The sequence below is a fragment of the Leptodactylus fuscus genome, chromosome 2 (genome assembly GCF_031893055.1).
Source record: "Leptodactylus fuscus isolate aLepFus1 chromosome 2, aLepFus1.hap2, whole genome shotgun sequence".
Taxonomy (NCBI): Eukaryota; Metazoa; Chordata; class Amphibia; order Anura; family Leptodactylidae; genus Leptodactylus; species Leptodactylus fuscus.
This window is the reverse complement of record NC_134266.1, coordinates 155,780,105-155,801,477: the sequence shown is the minus strand read 5'-3', so window position 1 is coordinate 155,801,477 and position 21,373 is coordinate 155,780,105. Positions and strand designations below refer to the sequence as shown.

Sequence of the window (21,373 nt, the reverse complement as noted above, 5' to 3'; positions counted from 1 at the left end):
CACAGCTCCAAAAATATGACCTCTCTGTCAGCTCTCCAGCCAAGCTCTGCCAAAGTGTTGCTGCTGGAGCTGACTTCTTAAGCCTCCTTGACGAGGAGACTCTCTGCAGCTGAGTTGCTGCCGGAACATCCCCAAAGTGTGGACTGGAGGGGGGTGGAATGACAGGTCCCACTACCAATCCTACCTGTCATTCCTAAAAATCCATCCCAATACTGAACATTTACCAAAATGCTCAGCAGACGAAAGTTGTCTGCTGAGAACAAACATTCCTGGAGTTTTCTCATCTCACCCACCTGAGTAGTCTGGATGAGATGTACACCCCCTCCATTACCTGACCAGCCATCGGCTTACATATCCCCCCCCTCTTCTCCAGACCGGAGGGCTGGGCATTTGTGGCCATCATACAATGCACCCTTGACAGGGCATCAGCGTTTCCCAATAATTTCCCTGGCCTGTGTTCTACATCAAACACAAAATTTTGCAGAGAAAGGAACCATCGGGTAACCCTAGCATTTCTGTCCTTATTGATTTTCATCCATGTAAGGGGAGCATGGTCAGTGATCAATTTAAACTTTCTCCCCAGGGGGTAATACCTCAGGGCATCCAGTGCCCACTTAATGACCAAACATTCCCTCTCTACAATGGTGTAATTTTTCTCAGTGGGGACAGCTTCCTGCTCAGGTACATTACTGGATGCTCCTCACCATTTACAACCTGGGACAGCACTGCTCCTAGACCTGCATTTGAGGCATCTGTCTACACCAGGAACTCCTTCCTAAAGCCAGGGGCTATCAGCACTGGCTGCTGGCATAGAGCTTGCTTTAACCTCTGGTGTTCAGTGAATCATCACTGACTTCCCACCTTTCATCAGGTCAGTGAGAGGAGCTGCAATAGAGGCAAAGAAAACCTCCAGTAGTAGCCAGCAATGCCAAGAAATGCCCTGACTTGCTTCTTGGTCAGTGGTCTTGGCCAGCTTTGTATTGCCTCCACCTTATTGATTTGGGGCTTTATTACCCCTTTGCCAATTACATAGCCCAGGTACTTGGCTTCCTCCAGCCCTAAAGCACATTTCTCAGGGTTGTTAGTAAGGCTTGCCTCACTTATGGAGTCCAGTACTGCCCGCATCCTCCACCAATTGTCAGGGTCTGGGCTTGCTAGGTGGGGTGGCATAGACACAAAAGTCCAGATTCTTTAGTCCAAAACAAAGGTAGAGTTTATTTTCACTCAAAAAGGTAGTACGGAAACAAAATAAAAATAAATACCTGCCCAGCTAGGCTCTAACTAAACATAGAATAGGTTACCTCACCTAGAATAACAGAACTCCAAAAGCCAGTAGAATCATTCAAGACACAGCTCCAAAAATATGAACTCTCTGTTGGTTCTCCAGCCAAGCTCTGCCAAAGTGTTGCTGCTGTCTCCTTTGACGAGGAGACTCTCTGCAGCTGAGTCGCTGCCGGAACATCCCCAAAGTGTGGACTGGAGGGGGGCGGAATGACAGGTCCCACTACCAATCCTACCTGTCATTCCTAAAAATCCAGCCCAGTACTGAGCATTTACCAAAATGCTCATCAGACGAAAGTTGTCTGCTGAGAACAAACATTCCTAGAGTTTTCTCATCTTACCTACTTGAGTAGTCTGGGTGAGATGTATACCCCCTCCATTACCTGACCAGCCATCGGCTTACATATGCTAAAATGCGCTCGCGTTAACTCCGTGTGCACGGGCCCTAAAAGTACAGAGACTGAGCACTGGAGCCCGCACAGTCATGGGGCAAACAGCTGACTCGCATCAGTCTCACCCCTGCAGAGGTGAGATTCAAATTTTTAACAACAGTTTCCATTGGAAAATAGAGTAGGATGGGGGATGCAAGGTGGTGCGTGAAGCACACTATGTCAACTCTTCAAGGGATGGAGGAGGATTGACGTATCCCTTTTAGTATAATGTTACATCTGCAGGGGTCCAAGCGCCAGTAATTTTAACATACTAGGAGCCATGTTGCTCACCCACCGCATGATGTGCACTGCTGCAGTTCCTAATCCAACCACTATACATTGTATGGTGAGTGAGCAGCGTGACTTCCAGCATGTTAACATAACTGGGCTCTGTGCTGTCCGTTGAACAGCTGATATGCAGGGCCCCTAGTTGTCAGACTCCACAGATGCAATATTTATGGCCTATCCCAGTATTAGAAAGGTGGATAATTGCTTAAGCCCATGTTCATATGGTGGACACCTGCCTTAGAATCCGCTTCCCGCCATAACAGCACACGGCAGTGGAGATCTGAAGAAGAGCTTGCCTCACCTTTCCCATGGTGGTTAGGCCCAAAGGCTTTGTGGCTGAATCCGCAGCAGGATTTAACAGGAAATTTATTTTTTCAGGTTACTGCTTCAATCTATGTCTCCTATTGAAAATAATGGGAACCCGAAACAAGGTGGAGTCGCCTCGAAATAAGCACTAGATTCCTCCATGTGAACATACACTTATATTCTCCCCTAATGTTCCACATAGTTTAATGCCCCCTTCAAAGTACAATGGCCCTCATCACTGACCCATATAGTATAGTATATCGGAGTGATGAAAGGAGACTAGTTATGTATTTATTATCTGTCAGCAGATGCCCATTTTTATCGTTATATGAAGTCTTGGTCAGGCATGCAAAGGGTAGGTAACAGTTGAACAACGCAGTACAGAATTGTAATCCAAGAGAATAGTCACAAGGGAAGTCAGAGGTCAGTAATACAATAGTAGCAAAAAAAGAGGAGCTCAGTAGGGACAAAGTCTAAGGACAGGGTCACAATAGCCAACAAACCTGTGTTGCTGATGACCTGTATATAGGAAGCCCAGGAACAGCCCCAGACTTGCCTGGTAGACAGGCTGCCAATCACACAGACAAGGCTAAGATTAACTATTTGAAGAACAGAGGGAAACAAGGTAGAGGAGATGGATGTGGTGGAAATTCAATTGCAGAGAAGAAATAGGACAGTGTTCACACAGAGCAACAAAAAAAACTCTGAGCAAAGAAACTGAACACACCTCCTGCGCTGCAGCGTGCGAGCGGAGGGTGGCGCAGAAACTCAAATAGGCAGAGAAGTTACATTTTCTCCCATTACCTTTAAGGCTGTTTGTGTTTTGTTTCATTTGGTATAGTTTCTTTTATAGATAGCACTGAAACCTTTGGGTATTAAATTGTTAAATTTAAGGTTATTTTGTGTTTGCTCTATGAACCCATTAATTTTTTGAAGTGTATTTTGTGTCTGACGCATGTACATGATAGTGCGCTTTCCGCTGAGCCTGTCAGGTCAGTGGTGGTGCTTGGACTGTGTTGGTGTGCAATTCACGCTCAATTTGCAGCCTAAGTGAATGGAGTTGGCAGCTGTACCCGCATCACATGCTAGGACGGCCCGTACATGACAAATTGGTGGGTGGCAAGTAGTGGGATAATTTTATTTTTTCATTAAGTGCCAAGATTAACCCTTTTACTTAGGGACTGATGTCACTCTTACAAGGAGTACACCAGCTCTACACAAACTACCTTAGGGCTTATTTTAAGACACACTTGCAAACAGTTTCCCATCCAGTTTTTCTTTCCTATCTTTTATTTGGCAAAGGCTGCTATCAGACATGGCAACCTTATACTGTAAGTAAACCAAGGAGCGTCTCATCCATCTCTGTGAGCAGAGAGACATCAAGACAGCTGACAAGGCCAAAGACCTGCTGATCTCTGCACTGGTAGAGCAGGACTCGGTGCAACATTCTAACGTGTTGGGGCGATATACCATTGCTACTCCAGCAGTTAACCCTGCCCCAGAGGTAACTTCTCCTGGGGGGACAAGCAACCCTTGCCCTCTGGGGAAAATGGACTTTGCTTTGCATGTGACCTTGCAACAACTGGGCCCAAGTGACTCTACCATGCATCCACAGTTGATCTTGTAGCATCAACAAGCTAAGAGAGAAGTGGCAGAACGTCAGGTTGCTGCTTCAGAACACCAGGCAGTGAGAGAGTTCCAGTTAACAATGGCCCAGCTGGAGAAAGGTAGCAGCTCTCACTAGTCCCAAATCCTGGAGGTTCATCCACAGAGAATTTTCCAGTTATAGGCAAGGATGGGGACTTTTTATTGCAGTGGTTTGAAAAAACCTGCTGGCAATACTATTTGCCCCATGAGCAGTGGGTACAATGTTTAACTCCAAGGTTAAAGAGGACCTTTCATGTCCTCTGGGCATATGCAATGTAATACATCGCTAGAAAGCTGACAGTGCGCTGTATTCAGCGTCATGGGTGGGTGGTAAAGAACGCCCCCTCTTACTGTACAAAGCAATAAACGCTACTGTGAAGAAGGGCGTTTCTGACTGTCACAAATGCCCCTCTGACACTGAAGAACTACGATACTGACAATGATAGCTCTTCACCGGGGCCACAGAACGGGAAAGCCGATAGTGCGCTGAATTCAGTGCACTGCCAGCTATCTATTGGCGTATTACACCGCATGTGCCCAGAGGACGTGAAAGGTCCTCTTTAATGGGCAAAGCCCTGGAAGTATTTGCTGCTCTACTGCCTGAGTTGGACAATGAAGCCATTAAGAAGACCCTAATCAAAAAGTACAAACTCACCCCGGAGGTGTGCTGCAAAAAGTTCTGGAATATACAATGGGACCCCACAAGCAGCTATGTACACACATGGATAAAATTGTTGGTCCCCCTTGTTTAATGAAAGAAAAACCTACAATTGTCACAGAAATAACTTGAATCTGAGTTTGCAAGACAAATCTAACGCAGATTCTGTGTCAAAATACACCTGAAAAAAACTCTGCGTGAACATACCTTTATGTCATGGCGCTTAAGAACACCGGGACACTACATAGCGTCGTGATGTAAGTGTAGCAGCACTTGGCAGCCAGGACAGGAGCGTGGACAGGTGAGTAAAGATTATTGGCTGCTACTCTGTGTGGAGCTGGGCTAAAAAAAAAGGGGGGGGGTGTTATATACTGTCTGTGTGTGTGTGTGTGTGTGTGGGGGGGGGTATAAAAGGAGATCATGAACTGCTTTCTATAGTTCACCTCAGGAGAAAGGTTAGGTTCACCCCTGCTCAAGGGAGCAGTGAGGACTGTTCCCTTGAGCACTGCTGTGGATGTATTTGCAGATAATCTAAGTAATGATAGCAATGTTCAGAAGCTAGCTGACCCCTTTAAGGAACAAGTGATTATGAAGATAATCTTGTTTCCCTTAGTCCTAACAGCGGTACAATGTGGGGTATTTCTGCCCCTGTGTGCTGGTAGGACAGGCGGATTTTTAATTAGCCAATCAAAATCCGTGGCTGGCCCTATAAGAGGGCACAAGGACCTCCCCTCTGCGTGTAAATACAAAAGTACCTCCATACACTACATACAATTTCGTACAAAGGATCTGATTCCCAGGGTGGGAAATCTTGTGCTGCTGTTAGGACTAAGGGAAACAAGATTATCTTCATAATCACTTGTTCCCTATCGTCCGTACCAGCGGCACAATGTGGGGATATAGCAAGTAGGCCCCAAGATGGGTGGGATTATTCCATAATCGAGCTTAAAACGGACTGGGCAAAAGCAGTAGAATCTGCCACTCGGTCCTTCAGGCGGTAATGTCGAATGAAAGTTGACTCAGATGCCCAGGAGGCAGCTGCACAAATTTGGTCCACAGACAACGCACTTCTCTCGGCCCGAGAGGTGGACACTGCCCTGGTCGAATGGGCATGAAGAAAAGATGGAGCCGATAGCCCCCGGGCGGTGTAAGCGACCTTAATCGTTTCCAAAACCCACCGGGATATTGTAGCTTTGGCGGCCTTGGCGCCCTTGTTTTTCCCTGTGTAACTGATTAACAGGTTTTCAGCTTGCCTGAAAGGGCGAGTACGCTGCAGGTAGATATGCAAGCACCTGACCACATCCAGCCTGTGCCATCTTTCCTCTTCAGGTGAAGAAGGGGAAGGACAAAATACTGGAAGAGAAATTGTCTGGTTCCTATTTGCAGCAGATGGTATCTTGGGACGAAAACCTGGGAGGAACCTAAGCTGCACATGGTCCGAAAAGAAAATAGTATATGGCTCTTCAGCAGATAAAGCCTGTACTTCACTAACTCTTTTGGCAGTTGTGACTGCCAATAGCAGCGCCATTTTGCCAGTTAGTAACTTAAGGGAGACTTCCTCCAGGGGTTCGAATGGTTGGTCACAAAGAGCGTTCAGGACCGGAATAAGGTCCCATTGGTGGACAGGGGTGTTCACCACCGGTCTCAGCCTAGTTGTCCCTTTAATAAAGGTGCTCACTAAAGGATCCTGAGACAAACGCCTCCCCAGATAGGCGGACAGGGCCGCTACGTGTACTTTGAGTGTGGCCGCAGCAAGACCTCTGTCTAGTCCGTCTTGAAGGAAGTCCAGGATCGCCTCCGTAGGGGGATCGGTGGAGTCCACTTGATGCTGCAGACACCAGGCATTAAAGATGTTACCAATTCAACGGTAATTCCTGTTAGTCGAATCCGCTCTGGCGCTGGATAGGGTCTTCAAGACGGCTTGTGACAGTCCTCTATTCCTCAATAGGGACTGGTCAACCTCCAGGCTGTCAGGTTGAGTCTCCTCAGATCCTGGCATCTCAGCTCTCCTTGGGTTACCAGGTCTGGGAGTGGGGGAAGCCTCCAATATATGCCCTGACTCATTTGTATGAGCTGAGCAAACCAAGCCCTTTTTGGCCAGAACGGGATTATGGCTATTCCCGAGGCTTGGTCCTGTCTTATTTTGATCAATACCTTCGGTATGATTGGAATTGGAGGGAATATGTAAAACAGCCTGAACCTCCATGGGATGGACAGGGCATCCACTGCCAAGGGATTGTCCTCCTGGTATAGGGAGCAGAAGGTCCCTACCTTGGCATTGAGTCGGGTAGCCATAAGATCGACCTCCAGGAGACCCCATCTCTGGACGATCTGTTGGAATACGTCTGGATTGAGAGACCATTCTCCTGATACGGTAATACCCCGACTCAGATGATCCGCTACTATGTTCAGGGAGCCCTTTATGTGAACAGCGGATAACTGGACCAGATTCTTCTCTGCCCAGGTGAATATGAGATTCGTCTCTCTCAGTAAGGTTGGTGACCTGGTGCCCCCTTGTTTGTTTATGTAGACTACCACCGTCATGTTGTCTGACCTGATCTTGACAGACTTGCCTTTCAATTCCGGGGCAAAGTGTACTAGGGCCAGGTACACAGCTCTGAGTTCCTTGAGATTGGAAGACCCCAGCTCCGGACATCTCCATCGTCCTTGTACAGTCTTGTCCTGGCAATGGGCTCCCCATCCCCACTGGGATGCATCTGTTGTCAACAAGGTCCACAATGTCGGGACCGTGGACCTTCCGTCTTTCAGGTGTATCCACCATCTGAGGGAAAGACGGGTAGCGGGAGAAAGGCAGATCTTCTTGTGCAGTCCCCGTGGAGACCTGTTCCAGGTTCTCAACACTTCCATCTGCAGGGGACGCAAATGCCATAAAGCCCAAGGGACTGCTCTGGCCGAGGATGACATTAGGCCGAGGACTCTCATGGCGGTGCGGATAGTTACCCGCCGGGTGTGCAATAGAAAACGTGCACTGGCCTGGATCCTTTCCTTCCTTGGGCTGGAGAGGAAGATCTGCATCGCTTCTGAATCGACTATGAACCCGAGGAATTTCCTCCGTGTGGATGGAACGATTTCGGACTTCTCCCAGTTGATGATCCATCCTAACTCTTGTAGGAAGCTGATGGCAAGGTTGAGCTGCTGGAGGAGAGCAGCAGGAGACTGAGCTTTCAGTAGCCAGTCGTCTAGGTAAGGAACGATGAAGAGACCCTGCAGTCTGAGGGCCGCGGTGACCGGAGCGATCACCTTGGTAAATACCAGGGGGGCGGATGTGATGCCGAACGGCAGAGCTGTAAATTGAAAGTGCTCCCTGTGGCCGGCCATAAGAACGGCAATCCTGAGGAATTTCCTGTGGGAGTGAGCAATAGGGACATGAAGGTAGGCGTCCTTCAGGTCGAGGGTAACCATCACGTCTCCTGGCTGGAGAAAAGCAGTCACGGAATCCACGGTTTCCATACGAAATGACCTCTTCCTGATAAAGCGATTGAGGTACCTCAGGTCTATTATCATTCTCCAGCCCCCGGTGACTTTGGGGACCAGAAAGACGGGAGAGTAAACTCCCCGACCGAGGTCTGAGGCTGGGACCTTCTCTAGGGCGCCCTTGATAACATACTCGGCGACCGAGGCCTCTAGACTGGCCTGTTGAGAAGGTGGAAGGGTTCTGGTGGCAACAAACCGATCTGTAGGTGGAAGCTGAAAATCGATGAGATACCCGTGCTGTATAATTTTTAACACCCATGGATCTTGAATATGGGTGACCCATGCTCCGAAGAAAGCAGAAAGACGTCCTCCCACAGGAAGGGGGGCCACAGGGAGCTGCCCCGCGTCAAAACTCCGGCTTCTTCTTGGTGTCTTCCCTGGAAGCGCCTCGTCCAGATCCCCTAGGACGATATCTGGAACGCCTTTGCTGAGCCGGGCGTCTATAATTAGAGGAAGAACCTCTGCCTCTAGAGGGGGCACGTCTGCCCCTGGATGCTTGAGGTAAGGACTTCCCCTTACCTTCTGCTAATCCCTCCATGATGGTATCCAAGCCTTGGCCGAACACTCTTCCTGGCTCAAAGGGGAGAGCGCAGAGAGCAGCTTTGGATGCGAAGTCTGCACGCCAAGGCTTTAGCCACAGGGGTCTACGGGCCGCAGTGGACAATGCCATCGATTTGGCTGAAATTTTTAATTGATGGCGGGAAGACTCCGCCAAAAAATCTGCAGCCCTGTGAATATTCTTCATGGAAGCCAAGATGTCATCCCTGTCCACGCCAGAATCAATATCTCGCTCCAAGGTGGCTAAGCGGTTATGTAGAAAATCGCCCACAGTGGTAGAGGCTATGGCTACTGAAGCCTGGACAGAGGAGGCCGAATAAACCTTCTTCAATGTGGCGTCAGCCCTACGATCCAGAGGATCCTGAAGATTTGATCCATCTTCAAGGGGCACCAGGGTTCTACGGGAAAACTTCGCCACAGCTAGATCCACCTTCGGGGGAGGCCCCCAGGAGTCCCATTGAGCCGAATCCATAGGGAACAAGGTCTTAAAGATCCTGGACAGTGAATGTCCCTTTTCTGGCTGCTTCCACTGCTGCCCCATGAGGTCGGTCAGCGTGGCGTCCGCATGGAAGGCAATATGTCCCCCAGAGGCAGACGTGGAGGCTTCCCCGTCAACATCTCGGCCCACTGTAGACCGGATGGACTTCAGCAGCCTGCTTGTCTGTTCATAGTGGAACACAGGTCTGCTGGAAACTACTGAGTCGTCCTCGGAGGAATCATCCTCTGCCACCCGTAGATGTTCCAAGGGGGGGAGGGACGAGGAACGATGCTCAGTGCATGGTCTCTTGGTGAGCTGAGACAGGGTAGACTGAATACCTTTAAGGGACTCATCCTGCAAAAACAATAAAAGGAGAGTACAAGCAAGGGAAATTATATTTACCAGAGCGATGCCCAAACTCACCATCTCCTTGACCCAGGCCATCATATCCCTGGGAGAGGGCTCCTCAGGTGGAGGGCCTCTGCAACCGCGACAACGGGCCCATTCGTAGCCTAAAAATAATAGGCAGGTTAAGGACCAATAGTACCCCAGGGGGGAAATAATCCTTTAAGCCGCTACCTACCATCAGGGAGCGGCATGTCGCAGTCAAAACAAGAGAGATGTTTTCTTTTAGTAGTAGCTTTCCTCCTGTAATCCCCAGGAGGGGTAGTAGAGGATGACATATCCTAAGAGAGAGACAAATGACCATGCAACCCTGTAGCAATACATCATACCAAGTATAAGGGTAGATCTTACCGGGTCCAGAAGACCGGAAGCAAGGTGACAAGAGAGGAAATAGTACTTGGTTTAAGCAAAGCAGTGAGCTTTTAGGCAACCAATTCCATACACAACCTTCACCTTAGGAAAGGGAGAGGTAATCAATAACCGGCCGGCCTGACCTTTAACCCGGCCGGCCGGAAACGGGAGGAGCTATGGCCATACACAGCCATCACAAGCTCTATCCCAAATAAAGAGAAGATTCCGAATAGAACAACATTCCCCCCCTCCCTGGCAAGCAGGAGGCACCTCCCCTTACCTCCTTGTGGCCAAACCTTGGCCCGAGAGCGCAGAAGCGCAATGTCGGAGGTGAATGTCGCCGGCGCCAGGAATAACAATGGCGCCGGCATACTTCCGGTCACAGCCGGAAGTGCGCGCTCGCGAATGCGGACGCTTGCGAACCAATGCGGGGAAACTTGGTTCCGGCCGCAGACCTGGAAAGGAGAAGCGCGTTAAGGGGGAAAAGCCGTGGTGCGGTGCGCTGACCGGGCCGAACACACTCACCGGCAGGTAAGTAAAGAGGAGGAAAGAAGGGGAGGGAGGGAGAGAGGAGAAAGTCGAAGGCTAATTTTTTTTTTTTTTTCCCTTAACAGGAGAAGAACTTCAAGCACTGAAGTTTAGAATGAAAAGAAAGAAGAAAGAATCATGCTCAAAGGTAAGCAACCTAATTGAGCCCAATAAGAGGACACAAGTCCTCCCACCTGTCCTCTGTCCACACAGGACAGAAAAAAACACGCATAGGGGAGGTCCTTGTGCCCTCTTATAGGGCCAGCCACGGATTTTGATTGGCTAATTAAAAATCCGCCTGTCCTACACAGGGGCAGAAATACCCCACATTGTGCCGCTGGTACGGACGATAGGGAACTGACTTTCACAACATCACATTGTTGGGCAATTGCACAGACTCGCGAGTATCAAGGTGATGCAAGATACAATTAATTCTCTCACCACTGGAGGGCAGGGAAGATACAAGACATATAAGCACTGCGTCTCTCGAACCACCAGAGGGCAGTGTACAGACTCGGAATATACCGTATGCAGCTGTAGAAATGCTCCACTTCCCTGTGTCACCCGGAAGAAGCTATGAGCTGTCAGCTCGGGAGAAGAAGTGCCCATGTTCGGATACCTGGCAGCAGCTGCTTTGTGCCTGGCGGCAGTGCTAGTCATGCACACAGATCCCTGGTCCTTCACTGAGATCCCTGGGCTGAGCTCTCTCTTTCCAAAGAAGTGTGGGGTGAAGGCAGACAGGCTGCTTAGTAAGGACGAGCTGGCAAGCTACCATGGGGGGCAGGGAAGCCCTGGCTTGTATCTGGCTGTACTAGGGCAGGTGTTTGATGTACACAAGGGCATAAAGCACTATGGGCCTGGGGGCTCCTACAGCTTTTTTGCAGGTACAAATCTATATTAATGGTTGATGCTGCCTTGTAAATGTCATTAGTGATAATGGGAAGTCTACACGGTATTACTGATACAGTATATGGGATTCTCATAAAATTCCCACTTTACAATTGAGAATAGATTTCTATAAGGTTCTGTTCACATTGGTGTTGGTTCCAACAGGCTTCTTTGTCCTGATAAGCAGAATTAGGCTCCGGTCAGTTACAGTGGGGATCTTCATTTTCACATTATATGGTGTGAAGTCAGGATAGAAATCCAGACTGGTGATGCAAGAATCCCCCATACAGTTAAAGAGATCCCCCGGGTTTATTCATATAGCCTTATAGCCTCTCATGAAATATATGAGCGATAGGGGGCCAACACCCAGCGCCTATCCAGTACACAATGCAGGGCCAGAAGAAGACCGCTGCTTCCGTTGTCTAGTTGCTGGGTGCCATTAAAGTCAGTGGGAGCTGAGCAGCAGTGAAGACATCTGGCGCTTTCTGCTTCTGACGTCCTATTGTGTACTGGACTGTTCCATATAGATGATCGGTTTGGGGACGGGTGTCTGCGCCCTAACAATCATATACTTATGGCTTATCCTGAGGGGAAAAAAAAAGCCCGGACAACCCCTTTTAAAAAGGTATACCAAGACAAAGAAATTGATGACCTATCCCGCAGTGGCGGATCCAGGCTTTGCGGGGCCCTGGGCAATTGACTGTGGCGGGGCCCTACTTACAAAAACCTGACGTAGGTTTTTTCTGTCCGCTTGAAAAGTCGGACATCTTTAGGACAGGCACGGAGTGTAAAACAATGCACCCGATGTCCATTTAAAGGGGCTCTATCAGCAAAATTATGCTAATAGAGCCCCACATATGCGTGAATAGCCTTTAAAAAGGCTATTCAGGCACCGTAAATGTTATATTAACCCCTGGTCCCATTTTTAAATAAAAGCATAAAAACATATATGCAAATCCTACCGAACGTGCACTGGGGGTGGTGATGCACGATGCCGCGTCATCTTTGGGCACGCCTACCTCTTCTGTCTTCTTGGAGCGACGCTCTCTGGTCCCGTCTCTTCTGCCGGCTTCCTATTGGTCTTCTTCCGGCTTGAGGTCTTCAAATCTTGCGCCTGCGTAGTAGTGCTTCCCTCTGGATCGCTACTGCGCAGGCTCACTCGCCATTTTACTTAATTGCAGTTTGCGAGCGTGCAGTACGATCATGTAGTTCAATGGGGACTGGCAAGTGAGCCTGCGCAGTAGTGCTCCGGAGGGGATTTGAAGACAAGAAGACAGAAGAAGACCAATAGGAAGCCGGCAGAAGACACGGAACCAGAGGGCGTAACTACAAGAAGACAGAAGAGGCAGGCGTGCCTGAAGATGACGTAGCATCGTGCATCCCCGCCCATGGTGCACATTCAGGTACGATTAGCATATATGTTTTAATGCTTTTATTTAAAAATGGAACCGGGGTTTAATATAACATTTACGGGGCCTTTTTAAAGTCTATTCATACATATGTGGGGCTGTATTAGCAGAATTTTGCTGATAGAGCCCCTTTAAATGAATGCAGAATGTCACGGACACAGCTAGTGTCCGCTGCTAATGTCCGTGCAAGATTTTGAACGACATTAGCAGCGGACACTGATGGTAGTGTGAACAACCCCTAAGATACTCCATGTGCCACATATTAATAGCAATTAACCCTATCATGTCCTTCACATTAACCCCCTGTATGCCTCACATAAGAGTTACTGATATGTGAGAGACATGGAGGCAATAATGAAGTATCTTCATGATTAGTACCCCCATATATCTCACACATCAGTAACCCTTATGCTGAAGTACACAGGGGGTTAATGTGAGGGACATGATGGGGTTAGTTGCTATTAATATGAGGCACATGGAGTTACCAAAACTAAATGAATAATTCCAAATGCCTGACATTAATAGGTATAGTAACCCCCTCCCCCCTCCAGCCTGTACCTGCATGTTCTTTCTTTACTTTCACTTTGCTGAAGCTTCCTCTTCTCCCTCATGTGTGCAAGATGCAGGATGGCGGGGTCCATCTTCTGTATAGTGATAAGCTCCGCCTCCTGGGCTCTCCTCACCCTCTCATTGGTTGACAGAGGGCAGCCAGAGAAGGGGGGTGAGGAGGAGCTTCCTGAGAGCGCTGAGTGGAGCTTCCTCTATCAGTAGCTGCAGCTCCCTGTGCTGGCTGCTCTCTATTAGCCGATGCTGCAGGTACACAGTGTGCTTCACATATATACTAATAGGGAAAGTATATGCACACTGTGTACCTGCAGCATCGGCTAATAGAGAGCAGTCAGCGCAGAGAGCTGCAGTTACTGATAGAGGACCGACAGGGGTCCCCTGCAAGTGCTGGGGCCCTCGGCAATTGCCCTGCGGACCTACCCGACCTGCGTTTTGTTAGGTCCAGGCCCTGCCCCGGGGCCCTGCTGGGCGCGGGGCCCTGGGCGGTTGCCCGGCTCGCCCGGCCCTGGATCCGCTCCTGCTATCCCGGAAATATCGGAGTCAGTCTGACACCTGGCACCTCACCGATCAGCTGTTTGAAGAGACTGCAACATTTGGAGGAGCACTGTGGCTTCTTTACAGCACATCAAGCAGAGCTTCATATACTGTATAGTGGCTTTGTTTGGTATTGCAGCTCAGCCCCATTCACTTGAATGGAACTGAGATGCACACAGGCAATATGATGAATTAATGTGATGTTAAGCAAAAATGGCAAACAATTGATCAGTGTGGGTTGTAGGTTTTGGACTACCACCAATTAGATATTGAAGACCCTTTCCAAAGACAAGCCACAACGTACTTACACTTCAGAAAACTCCTTTCAGCATGTTAACATTTGGTTTGTGTACCACTTTAAAAACAAAACAAAAAAACTTTAATTGAAATTCCCAGATAAAACTTTGGATGCCTGTTACCACCACTAGGATGTACTGTAGATTTATGTAGCTGCTATTGAATGCCCACATTGACTGCGACTAGTGGTTTGTACACCAATTTAAGTAAAATGGTGGTTTTTGCACTATGTATTGTGTTCTTTGGTTCCCACCAAAGCAAATTATTCCTCATCCATAGAATAAGGGACAAGATATAGATCAGTAGGGGTCCAACCTCTGAGAACCTGTTCTGAATGGAGCTGTGCACACGCTCCCTGATCTTTGCCTCATTCAGTACAAGGAACTTTTCCGATTAGTGGGGGTCTGAGTGTTGGGATCTCCACTGGTTTTTAAGTTATGCCCTATCCTATAGATTTATAATGACTTGCTTTGGCTCACTGGTTAGCATGGTTGCCTTGCAGTGCTGGAGTCTCAGGTTTGCAACCAGCCAAGTACATCTGCAAGGAGTTTGCGTGGGTGTCCTCCTACACTACTGATCGGAAACTTTGGTTGTGAGTGCTATATGGACAGTGTTGACAATATCTGTAAAGCCTGCAGAATATGATAGCACTATATATGCAAAATAAATCCTAATAAAGGATTACATTGGAAAATGAATTTAAGCTGAAAACTTATTTGAGGACAAACTTTTTAATTATTGGTGGGATCTGACACTCGGATCGCCATCAGATCTAACAGTCCGGGAAAAACTCTTTAACAACTATATATTTGTTTCTTTTGTACAGCGAGAGATGCCTCCCGAGCCTATGTGACTGGTGACTTCACAAACGGCGGCCTAGTAGATGATGTGTCTGAACTGTCACCCACGCAGATGCTGCACCTCAATAACTGGCTGAGCTTTTATCAGAAGAATTATGCAGCAGTTGGTAGGTTTAGAGATGGGCAATGTCAAACTACTTGACCCTAATAAGGGATTCTGGTCCATATGGGTAGCTTTTGAAGACTGTACTGATGGGCTTTCTTTCTTTAAGGTAAACTCATTGGACACTTTTATGATGAAGATGGAAATCCTACAAAAGCTTTAGAGGATGCGTTAGCAGTCATTGATGTTGGGCTGAAGTTAAAAGAGCAGAGACTTGAAGAGAATAAGCAGTTCCCACCATGTAACTCAGAATTTAGCTCTGATGGCAGCAGAGTGTGGTGTTCCAAAAATAGGCAAGTGTCCGTCAATCTACATATAATCCAGGCCACTACATTAGTAGATTTTCCCCATGTAATTCACTTGACCTCAGCAATAAGTTATGTTTGTAGCATGGTTTTTGCAAAAAAAAAAAAAAAAAAATCCACAAAATTCATTTCAAGGTGCACTGCTTTGTTACAGGCAACATTTTGAGCTTGGCAATGTGTTCTGCTTTAGAATCACTTTTAGCGACATCTTGTCATTTTATGCTGGGAACACGTATAGTGCAAACTCTGCATGTTAGTCACCCTTAACCCACAGCGCTTTATAAATTACAGCACCGTGCATGTAAATAAATCTCATACATATACTAAAAAAAAAACAAAAACCCTCAACGCAGTGACTTGTACTGAAGGCTTTAAACCCACAGCATGTCAGTCAACACTGCAGGTTTTTCACCCAACTTTCAACCTTTGTAGTGCGGTGGTTGAAAGTCACAGGGGGACTGCAGAGAAATTTTCAGGGGACCCAGTGGAAGAAACTCATTTTGGACATTCAGTAGCATTTTCACTAAGGGGAAGTTCACACGGGGTTTTTTGGTCAGGAGTTTGAAGCCATATCCTCCTCAAAATCCTGACCAAAAAGACTGCTCCCATTGAAATCAGTGGGAGCAGTTTGTTCTGGCTCCTGGAAGAAGCGAGATGCTCATTCGCCTCGTGACATCCACCTGAAGACACTCCCTCCCAACTAGGCCCATTCATTTGGGCCTAATCCGGAGCAGTGTTCGCGACTTGATACCGGTGCACCAGCATCCAGTCACAGCTATCCGTATTTTGGTCCGGAACCTGAGGCGGCCTACACCTCAGGTTCCAGACCAAGAAACCCCGTGTGAACTTACCCTTAAATGGGTTTACAAGCCCCAAAAATGACTTTTCATACTACTGACTCAACCACAGGATCTGTTGGGGGTCTGACACCCATATCCCGCACGGATCATCTTATCTAGAAGCACCTGAGTGCCAAAAGCTGCTTGTGAACAGGCAGTGTTTATAGCACCGTTCCTATTCGAGTCCACTGCATAGAAGTAGTTCTGGGAAATTGCAGCGCCACTCTTGTCACTTGCTGCACACTTTCCAGAAAACCTCTAACTTTCAGGGGAAAAAAAAAAAAGTGTGATCTGGAATATATGTGTATTTGTAATAACTTTTCTAATGCCAGCTGCTATATTTGTCTTTGTAGTGGTGGAATACAGAGAGATTGGGTTGGTGTCCCCAGAAAATTGTATCTAGCTGGCTATGATGGATATCGCTGTGTGTGTGTCAGAACTACTGGGCCACCATCAGAAAATCCAGATTCTGAAGATCACAACAACCGTGGAGATCTAGAAAATCCTTCCCTAAAGGAATATAAAGACTGCAACCCTCTGTTTGACTGGTGCTTGCTCAAAGAATGAATGATACATCTAGAAGTTCCTGAAGATGGATTCTTCAGTGAAGAATTACACTACAAATTGCCTTGTCAGACTGTAAAGACCCCGGACATGTATTAACACAGTGGCAGTGTCTCTCCAGTCCAGTGTTTGCTAGGTTTACCAAGAGGATACATTTCCTCTTAAATCTGGTGGTGAAGGTCAAAATCTTAGTTCATCTACTGCAGTTTTTATTCTATTTCTAATCTATTCTCCTTTAGCCCGATTTGCTTCTTGGTTTCAGCATTTACACGACTGCTCCTTTTCATATGTTTGCCTGTAAGACCTCATGCACAGAAGCAGTTTGTAGGAAGTAGTACACTGGCATACTGTGCTATGTGCCACTGTATACTTTCACCTTTCCAAAAACTAAAAGCGTACTTAATTTTATTTTTTTACACAACTTCTGATTTTCTGGCAGTTTGTGAGTCATGAAATTTGTAATATAATTTATTATGAAATGTTGGCTCTCCTGTAATTCTGAGCGGAAATCCACTTTCAGACCCTTGATGTACATGGGGCATGTTGGCGGCCTCTGCACTGCAATAACATATGCTGCATACAGGAGGAGGCTGGAAGGGGTTACTTCAAATGGCTGTATCTTGGGTTTGCTCTCAGTGTGGGACTGACTGACACAGGTACAGCTACTATGATGTGTATGGCACAGTGCCTACTATACAATGAACAGATCATTACACTCTCGAAAGTGTCGTGGCCCTTGATAAATGGGGGTACCACAAATCGAACTCCCACCGATCTGATAATCATGACCTAGGCCAGTAATATTAAATTCCCAGAATTCTCTTTAAGGCCACACGTGGAAAACCTACATGTTGTTTTGTCACTCATTTTGCAGTGGGTTTTTTTCAGCCAAGAACAGCTTCAAAAGGAATAGGAAATATAAAGGCAACAATTCTACGTCTCTCTCCACTTCTGGCTTTGGAAACGTGTGGCCTCAGTCAGTGCTTGTAGAAATAAGTGACGAGTATATAAGGAAGTATCCATGTATCACAATGATTATTTGACCCTGTTAACATGGTGGAGACTCAACATTAGTACGCAAATGCATACAATGCGCTTTCTGTCCACAAGAAAATGGCGCTCGGGCATGTGCAGTAGCGCTCAGAAAGGAGCATTACTGTGCATGCCCAACATTTCAATGTACAGGAGCGATATGAGAGACACTGGAGGCGGTTACATAGAGAGAGGAGGAGGAATTTTCGGAGCTCAAGCAAAAGAGGGGGCGGTTTGAAGGAACGGCCAAGGAGCATGGACAGGCTCATTTACATGTCGGTTTTACCTGTATGTAATAAAAATGGGGGGGCTTTGAAAAAACAATTAGCTGCACCTGAAGGCTATTCAGGCATATGAATATCTCAAATTCTAATGATAGAGCCCCTTTAAGTTAGATAAGTAAAGGTTAAGATTGTTGAGGGATTTATTGAGAAATCCCCCATCGCTGTCTATTGCCGCTCACGGTTTATTTCCATAATCTACAAATTGTTAAAAAACAAAAACAAAACATATATCATGTCCATATAGCATGGATATTTAATTTGTATAACAAATGATTAGGCTCAACATCTTTATCTTATGACATGTTAGTGTTTAAAGAATTTTAGAAGTAATACATGGGAAAACTTGCTTTTATAAGGAAATGAGAAACATTGTTTAAATGTCTGACAAATACAATTGAATTATCAGGAAAGGTAATGAGAAAATTAGAAAGGCCTTTGATTGTTGGTAGTGAGGATGTTGAAGCCAGTATTTCTTTATGATATGGGCGTACTAAATGAGGAAGGTGCTATAAAGGTTTCATTTTATAATGTTGGTTTTACAGCTTATAATTTAAGGCCACAATTTTATTGGCTTTCCTCAAAACTAAACCCTGTATTACAGAAAAAAAAATCCTCTTGTATATTCACCCACATTTTATGGGGACATACAGCACACATTTTACAGGCAGAAGATATTTTAAGATCATGTAAATGAGTGGTAGTCTGAAAAGCTCTTAAGGACCAAGAGGAAGAGACTGCGGATATGAGGCATTGATCTTCAGACCATACTATGAAGTCAGATCAGCGTTGTATCTTCCCAGACTAGTACAGATTTTCACTTGACTTAAAAAGGAATCCAGTTAGTATCTAGCAAAGCCTATACATGTACAATCAAATTGTTTATATTGGAATATATCATAATATGGTCCTTTGTCCATGATGAAGTGCAAACATCTGCAGCTCAGCCCAACAGCCTCTTATGCTGCCGTTCTTCACATAGCAAGAATATGCTTCCAAATGTACTAAGACACTCCTCCCAGAGTCAAAACATCAAAGCATATGTTGCAAACTCGAACTGGTTTATTCAAGTCAAACTTGATAATGGGAATCTCCTTTGTTGAGCATTTATGACATAGGAGTCGTCCACAATGTCGGCTGTAGGAAGAGAGAAGAAAAATATGAACTTCACAGTAAGGCAAAAGCAGACATTAGCAATGGGAGAGTACAACCTCAATTTTTATGGTTTTGGTTAGGATTCTACTTATCTGTTCTTGGATACTATGAGAACAGTCACTGTATAATTGCTTTAAGAGAGTTTGTGTTATCATCATATATGAAAGTGATCCATCTTACCAGTGGTGCTTTCGGGTTGTAACGCCAAACTTGGCAGCACACTCATAGCAGTTAGAACCATCGCACCAGGGAGGCTCCTGAGTTAACATGTCTGGTAGAGGAAATCCATGCAAAATATGTTAGACCAAATTATATATAAACTGATATTGTATTATTCATGTTAAGAATCAGGATAAGTTACCTAGAAGTCTAAAGAGAAGTTGTTTTGTAGCAACTTGATAGTTGAAGATGTTGATCCCTTGGTTGTTGTTTACTCCAAGCCTGGCACCAGCTTTCACAATGGCTCGACAGAGATTGGCATTTCCTTTCATGTAGGCCAAGAGAAGTACTAGAAAGAAAGGTCATTTCCTATTAATGGTCATAATGATAGATAAAGTGATAAACATGATGATGATGAAAAATAGACCAACCTGGAAAGGTTCACAAAAAACTAATAGCTCATGAAAATTTGCATTAGAAAATAATACAAAGACAAGCATTTTAGGAGCTTTGATGATGTCACCCCCTCCAAATGCTGAATTATCTGGAACCTGAAATTCTCCTAATTTCTGAAAGTGGTCATCCATGTAATACTACACACTACTGAGCACATCTTGTATGCTGGCAATGACTAGGGTGACAGTATAAAGAGACTAATCTGATGGTAAATATTCACCAATTGACTATAAAGTATGTGTACAAAATGTAAACTTAGAACTCCAGGGTAGTTTTGCCACAGTTAAGCAAGTAGCCATCCCCATAAGAGTACTAAGACCCTAAGGCTCCCATCAAAGCAAAACGCACAAGTACTTTTTTGAGATTGCAGGTAGGAGCAGTAAAAATGTACTCACCTGTGTTTCCTTCTAAATCTGGTTTATCAAGTGGATATTCTGGCATACACTCCAGGAAGAGTTCAAAGATAGCAGCGGCATTTTCCTTTCCATACTGTCCCAAAATGTGCATTGGTGACTGGCCCCTGTCAAATTGGATATGTTATTTGGTAAGTATTTGGAGATATATTTTAAGACCCAATCTGGCCAAATGTATCAGCTCTTAGCCCTATAGTATAGGACATACTACTGTAAAAAGAACAATGCACTCACTAAATGCATCATTTACTTTATTCAGCCTCCAAACACCCCCCCCCCTTTCCATCGACTGACCATGTTACGCTCTCACAGACTTACATAAAGCTCAGGTATTTTCAGTTGCTTTGTAAATTGGTAGTTCAGCCTGTTGGTGACATGACCAATTGGGACTATTCAGAGGCTGAATAAAGTAATTAATGCGTCCAATGAGTTTACATTAGCATGTCCTGTGATAAAGGATAAGACCTGATAAATTTTCCCGAACGTTGCAACAGTGAGGCTCTAGGCCTATAATATATGACAGGCATCCATTATAGCAGAAATAGCATAGATGACTCAGGAACATTATATTAATAGTCAAAATACTGCAGTATATTTTACTGCAAACACATGAGTTACAAGATATATGAAATTTAGTAATATGTTATCAGAGACAAATGCCTCTTTTTCCACTTATGGGGTTCCTTTCCTTCTTACCCTCTACCTATGAACCTACTCATTCTGAATTCTCTGCTACATCTGTCCTGGTCTCCCAAAAGGCACTCACAGAGAAAACCTATTTCTATCTTACTTGGGTAAGATCCACATCAATCCACATCAATACTGTTCATTACGTCTCTATAATCTGCTACAGTGGGTGAAATAATTGAACATGTCATCAATTTTCTAAGTAAGGGTCCCGTCCTGGCAGCTCGTGTTAAACATATGAATAGTCTGGAATATCTGACTGCTACGCTCAATAATACAGTAGAGGCCTTTTAGGCTATTTGGTCCTCACGGGAGGCTTACTGTTTCCTCTGTCGTCTTTGAGCTCTGGTTCCTTTCTCTTCATCTTCTCCTCTTCTATCCCCCCTCTTCTTGTCCCC

At 45.9% G+C, this 21,373-nt stretch overlaps 2 protein-coding genes across 2 annotated transcripts in view; one reads left to right on the top strand and one right to left on the bottom strand.

Moving 5' to 3' along the window:
- Nucleotides 1-10,994: 10,994 nt before the first annotated feature.
- Nucleotides 10,995-17,271, top strand: LOC142193782 (neuferricin-like). The gene is made up of 4 exons (XM_075262785.1): nt 10,995-11,310; nt 14,948-15,088; nt 15,194-15,377; nt 16,582-17,271. Exons 1-4 carry the CDS (start codon nt 11,034-11,036, stop codon nt 16,793-16,795), a joined length of 816 nt encoding a protein of 271 aa, XP_075118886.1. The 5' UTR covers nt 10,995-11,033; the 3' UTR covers nt 16,796-17,271.
- Nucleotides 17,272-18,340: 1,069 nt separating this feature from the next.
- ANKFY1 (ankyrin repeat and FYVE domain containing 1) overlaps nt 18,341-21,373 on the bottom strand; it is a 36,670-nt gene continuing 33,637 nt past the window's right edge. The window contains exons 22-25 of the mRNA XM_075264859.1: nt 20,271-20,395; nt 19,622-19,768; nt 19,441-19,531; nt 18,341-19,242 (exon numbers count right to left, since the gene is read on the bottom strand). Coding sequence (XP_075120960.1) covers nt 19,110-19,242; nt 19,441-19,531; nt 19,622-19,768; nt 20,271-20,395 — 496 coding nt within the window. The 3' untranslated portion in view covers nt 18,341-19,109. The remainder of the gene's footprint in view (nt 19,243-19,440; nt 19,532-19,621; nt 19,769-20,270; nt 20,396-21,373) is intronic.

Bases quoted from the DNA above. Each gene is read 5' to 3' on its own strand.
- LOC142193782 (XM_075262785.1), top strand. From the start codon at position 11,034: ATGTTCGGATACCTGGCAGCAGCTGCTTTGTGCCTGGCGGCAGTGCTA. The intron at 15,089-15,193 runs GTAGGTTTAGAG...TCTTTCTTTAAG, and splicing joins GAAGAATTATGCAGCAGTTG to GTAAACTCATTGGACACTTT. The intron at 15,378-16,581 runs GCAAGTGTCCGT...TTGTCTTTGTAG, and splicing joins GTGTGGTGTTCCAAAAATAG to TGGTGGAATACAGAGAGATT.